General features: G+C 44.5%; 1 protein-coding gene across 1 annotated transcript; it reads left to right on the top strand.

Annotated features, from left to right (window-relative positions):
* The first annotated feature begins 544 nt into the window (after positions 1-544).
* LOC125529379 (uncharacterized) lies at positions 545-5,308 on the top strand. Its single transcript, XM_048693794.2, has 2 exons — positions 545-791; positions 2,999-5,308. The coding sequence occupies exon 2, from the start codon at positions 3,031-3,033 to the stop codon at positions 5,092-5,094; it is 2,064 nt and encodes a 687-aa protein (XP_048549751.2). The 5' UTR covers positions 545-791; positions 2,999-3,030; the 3' UTR covers positions 5,095-5,308.
* The last annotated feature ends 352 nt before the right edge of the window (positions 5,309-5,660 follow it).

Here is a 5,660-nt window from a genome sequence, read left to right as displayed (position 1 = left end):
AAGGACTCCATCGACTCCTAGCTAGTGCTTAGTTTGCTTTTATCTTTATAGGGCTTGTAGTCTTTCGTGCTTGTAAACTGCTTCGGCAACACTTTGTATCTGTTGTTTTTTCTTTTCTGTTCTTGTCAGCGGCTGTTCGCAGTTGTTAACTATTTATACTGATGGCCTTGTGTAATCCTTGATTGGTTGATGACTTTGTTAATTCAAAGCCAAGCTTTCCTGAAGCCTTCGTTCTAAAAAAAAAAAGAAACTGATAGCAGCTGCAGCTGCATTGAGTGCCACTGCTTGCCGGCAGCGCCGATATTATGGCCACCACCTGGATCTGGTAGGCGGGCAGGTCGCACTCGCACGTGGCGTGCAACACCCAAGATCAGGACTGCCCGTCGTCATAGGCGAGGGTTTGGGGCGAAGGGACATGCATGGATACACAGTGACAGATAGAGGAGACAGGGAATAGCTACGTGTGAGGAGGAGGAAGCGAGCGAGTGATAAGAGATAGGCACGGAGGGAGGAAGCAGGGCAGGATGCCTCTGTGGCCACTCGCCCGTCATAGGTGTGGTGCGCGTCGCAGCGACGCGCTGTACTGGACGACAAGGGCGACGACTTGGAGATGGACGACCCCCTCGCCGCACCTGCCAATATAGCCTCCTTGGTCCTTGCCAGCAAGCCTGCGTGCTTCCCTCCCACTGCTTCCCTAATTAATTAATTCCTTGCTAGCCCAAAAGACAGGATTGGACGCGCATGCGCGCTAGCTGCAGCCTGCAGGACGGAGACGAAGCCCAGCCGCTACGGTAATATATATACTGTTGCTCATTCGTTTGGTGCTCCGTTTTGAAGTTATGCTTGTCTACTAGTCAGTTCCATCACGTCACATTATGCAATTGGTATCTTCTATATCTAAATAGCTAATCCCCATTAAGCTATTTCGCTCAACATGTAAGTATGCCATCTCATCGTTCAACAAGCATGGAGAAAGACCCGCCACAACATGCAACCATACATAATAAAAAGGCACCTCAACATGCAAACATGCATGAGAATTTAGATACTATCATGTTATTTATATTAATACAATTAATAACCAAACACCGCAAATCATTTTTTTAGTTTTAATTCTCATATTATTTCATACATATTCATGTTTCATACCACCAATTCTCACTGAATATATATTTATATTATACAATTAATATCCAAACATCACAAACCATTTCTTTTTGTTTTAGTTCTCATATTATTACTATGCATATACATGTTTCATACAACTAATTCTCGCTGAATATATTGCAAAACATTTCTGCAACAACGTGCGGGGTATCATTTAATATAAGTAGAGGCTAAGACTTTCTTATATGTCCAACTTAATGCTAGGAAACACAAAAACTAAGGTGGTTCAGAATAAGTTAATGCTAAGAAACACAAAACGTAAGGCGGCTTAGAACTACAGCAATCTAAAATAAAATAGGTAGTGTGCTTATGTTCATCATCCGCCAATGACTTTTCTAGACTTCTAGAGTGGCAACTAACTAGTAACTACTTTGTCCGTTTTATAATATAATAACATTTTTTAAACTATATTAGCTTAAAACCTGTTCTTATATTATGGGACGAAAAGAGTATTCAACACTTACTTGCCAAAGCCGCACCATCCACACCGTCCTGCCGAAAAACAGCATGGGCAAAGCAACGAAGCACCCAAGCGCGATGCTGGCCTTAACCTTTGGCCCACAGTCGTGCATGGGGCAGGACTTTGTGATGCTGTAGGCGAAGTTAACGCTCGCCGAAATACTCGCTGGTTCGAGTTCAAGGTTGCGCCAGTGGAGATCGTGCGCTAGTTTGAGTTCGAGGTCGCCGGAATTCAGAGCACAAGAATCTAGTATGAGGTTGGCCACCGCCGACGCAATATGTGCGAGTAGCACCTGCAGTATTTATGGCGGTGGCTGTGGCGGCTGCGGCGGCCGCGACTAGCACTAGCTGCACCCACGAGCTCGCGCGCGAGCGGCTGGGCGTGTGCTCGCCGGATACGGCGGCTGGCGGCTGCCATGCTGGCCGGATTGAGGAGCTGCGATGACGTCCTGGTGCCGTGGTGGCACTTGGTGCTCCCGATGGGGTCAAAGAGCGGACTTTTTTTTGTCACGGACATGAAGTGAAGATTGGTCAAAGAGGAAGCTAATGTGCGAGTCCCACATCCATTTTAAGCCTAATCATAGTTGAAAGTAACTTAGATAGGTAATATGCATATATTTTTAGTCTATTTTATTATCTTCATTGTGAATTCATTTTCTTTTGGTACGTCATATTACAGTAACATATTTAGGCTAGGCATAGTGGGTGATTTTGAAATTAATAAATATGTTAGATAACTGCCAATTCAAGGGAAGTTCATTGTGCTAATTCCAAACAAAATAACACTCTTGTTAGAGAATAAATAAAACCCAGATCAAAATTCCTAGATTTTCCATCGTCCTAGTTTTTTTTTGTGGGGGATCGTCCTAGTTCATTGTACCATGGATCACACGATCTCGTCGCCACAATTGGCTATTATTGACATGCATGCATGTTGATGGGGTGCTTATCAGTTGATTTGTATGCACCAACGTTTAATGTGGTTCAGAAACGGTTACTGCATTCATTCATTGTTATAAGATGTTTTGGTATTTCAATATAAACTACATATAAACTGAAATGAGTGAACAAACATATTAAAATGCGTCTATATACATTTGATTCAAAAAAAGTTAAAACATCTTATAATAATGAACGAATGGAATAATTGTTAGTGACATGCATGCCAGTGGAGCCCTTGCCAGTTGTGCATGTCCCCTAAGAATTAGCATTTGATGTAGTTCCAAAATCTTTACAGCCTATATATACACTAAATATGCATCTTCAACATAGAAGTTGGCTTCCTCCCCCCTGCACACCAGTGCTCGTACGCATTTCCCTTTGTCTAACCGGTATATCAAATTCACACTCTCTACCTGAATAACATATGCAGAAGGAAATGAATATAACCATGGAAGCACAAGTATGCAAAAACTACACAGAGCGTTGGGTCAACAAATATGTGGAACCAAGGAAGAGCATAGACCGTGTGGAAGGTTTTGTCATCGTCGCGGCTGTGTTTATGACCGCCCTTGCCATTCTCTCGCCCAGGAGGCGTCAATCTCGGAGCATCATTATAAGATATGGAGTGGGCGGAGTGTTTATATTGTCCTTCCCACTTCTCTCCTACACTGTGGGACTGATGCAGACGAGTTGTACCCGGTTTGGGCAATGTTTCTGGCCATGCTTTTCGGAGGCACCAGCTCAATGTCTGTCCAGAAGCTCGATCAAAACAAGCAACTCATGAAGCTCTACTGTGATTGTATCTTGTTCTCGATGTGCACCGGCACGGTATTAGGTGGTTTTATTTATACATTCGGTATGAAGCATAGTTCCAGTCGCCTTGTTCCTTTCATTGGTTGCTTGTTCGTCGTGGGATATCTATTGGGAATTAAAACGGCTGAGCAGTGGTCTGCTGCATGGTTAGCAAGCAAATCATCATCGAACAATGGCATCAAGTGGCTGGCCCTCTACATGAAGGGTGAGCACAAACTCAGCGCATCCTACGACCCTCGTACCATGCAGGGATACAAGTACCCGATTCTAATCCATGCTGGGGGAGCAAAAATTGGAGAAAATGCAATCACATTGGATAACATTTGGTGTGACAACATCGGTATCTTGTCATCTTACTATAGAGCTTCTATCCGTCGTCTCAAGGATCTGTGTCTCTCATTCGCACTGTTCCATCTCGTGGTTCGGCGATACTTTGGCTACACTTGTCCTGAATCTGGGCTTGACAAGACTCGTGATCTTGTTCTTGATGGGCTGTTGCAAACAGAACAGGACTATGAAAGAGCATTTCAAGTGATTGAAGCAGAGTTGGCTTTCCTCTACGATTTCTTCTTCACCAAATATGCCTCCATAATGTACAGCAACGAGCTAAGGTATTATGCTCTTTCACTCACCCTCACATTGGTCAGTATAGCGGCTGGTGCATGGTCTCTTAGTGTTTTGAACCGGCACGGTTCTATTTTGGACAGTCGTTTTGTACAAACCAGCACACAAGATGTCCTGGTTACCCTAATAGCATTGGCTGCACTGTCGGTATCTCAGTTCCTGCAGATATGGTCTTACTGTGTCTCTGACTGGGCAAAAATATCCTTTGTTTGTAAGTACGTAGCACATCCATCATGGCAAGGGAACACCCGTATTGAGAAGCTTCTTTTATGTTTTGGACGACCTCACAAGTGGCTTCGCTATTGGCGCAACACTATTGGCCAATACTCGGTTCTTGATTCCTTTAGTTCCAGCTACCGGCATCGGTTGAAACATCTCCTTCCAACTGAGGAAGCAGGCAAGCCTGTGGAGTTGCCAATGCAAGTGAAGAGGGCAGTGGCACGGACTATCAAAAACTCAACAAACGGCCATCTTTCACATGGAACCTCCGCACTGATGAGACACGGCATGAGTGATGAACTATGCGGTGCATGCCAGATCAACGATGAATATACACTGACCGACAGCATACTGGCATGGCATGTCGCGACTAGCTTCTGTGAGATCTCGGATACAATCAAACGCCCACACGATGTGCACCCGAATCAAGTTGTCGCCACTATCTTGTCCAAGTATTGTACCTACTTGGTCGCCTTTGCACCAACGTTGCTTCCAGGCAGTGCGCCAGAAACAAAGTGTGCTCTCGATGAGATAGTAAAAGAAGCCAAAGAAATGCTGCATGATCTCGTATCTCCAAGGGAAAAGTATGAAAAGCTTAGTGAACTAGAGTATGTCGTAGGTGGTGGAAGAAAATTGTTCACCTATGGTGCTGTGCTGGGGAAAGCGCTGGAGAGCATGGACAATCATGCGAACCGGTGGGACCTACTGGCAGATTTCTGGGCCGAGATGATGGTGTATATTGCCCCATCTAACAATGTAGCTGGTCACATAGAACTTCTTGCGGAAGGAGGCGAGTTTGTGACTCACGTCTGGGCTTTGCTCATGCATGCTGGTATCCTTGAGCGTCCCACTACTACAATAATCCCCTAGACCAAGGTCTCAAGGCGAGGCTGCAAGGAGCTACACTCAGTCTTTAAGGCTTTGCGTTTATGATGACTTTGCGCTTGTTGGTATGTGTTGTATTTCCTGTCTGAAACTCTATAATCTGGTGCACGCTTGTACTACTAATGATACCCTGTGGATTGGTTATGTATGTACCATGGGTCTGTTGCAGCCGGCTGGAGCAGGATTTGATTTTGTTGCTTTGGTAGCACAGCACCTCGTGGGGTTTTCATATGAACTTGCTTTGTTGGGGGCTTGGTTGTTTTGGTCGCACTAGGGATAAGGTTTCTTTCATATAGCAGGCAAACTGTTTAATGATTGTATCCCTGGAATCAGATGTTTTGTGCTCAGGCTAGTTGCTCCCATTTTGAACTCACTCACCATACAGTTGAATTCAAAACGGTAAGCAGAGTCATTGTTCTTCATAAAAGAAAAAGAGTACATACAGGCTTAAGCTACGTTAGGGATGTAAACTGGGTCCTATTTAAGCCCACTTATGATCTATCGAGCTAGCAAAAACTAACTACACGTGATTTGTGGACAGCGTTTATTGC

The sequence above is a fragment of the Triticum urartu genome, chromosome 3A (assembly GCF_056163025.1).
Source record: "Triticum urartu cultivar PI428250 chromosome 3A, HENAU_Tu73, whole genome shotgun sequence".
NCBI classification, from domain to species: Eukaryota; Viridiplantae; Streptophyta; class Magnoliopsida; order Poales; family Poaceae; genus Triticum; species Triticum urartu.
The sequence above is the reverse complement of the archived record's forward strand: the minus strand, read 5'-3'. Positions and strand labels throughout refer to the sequence as shown.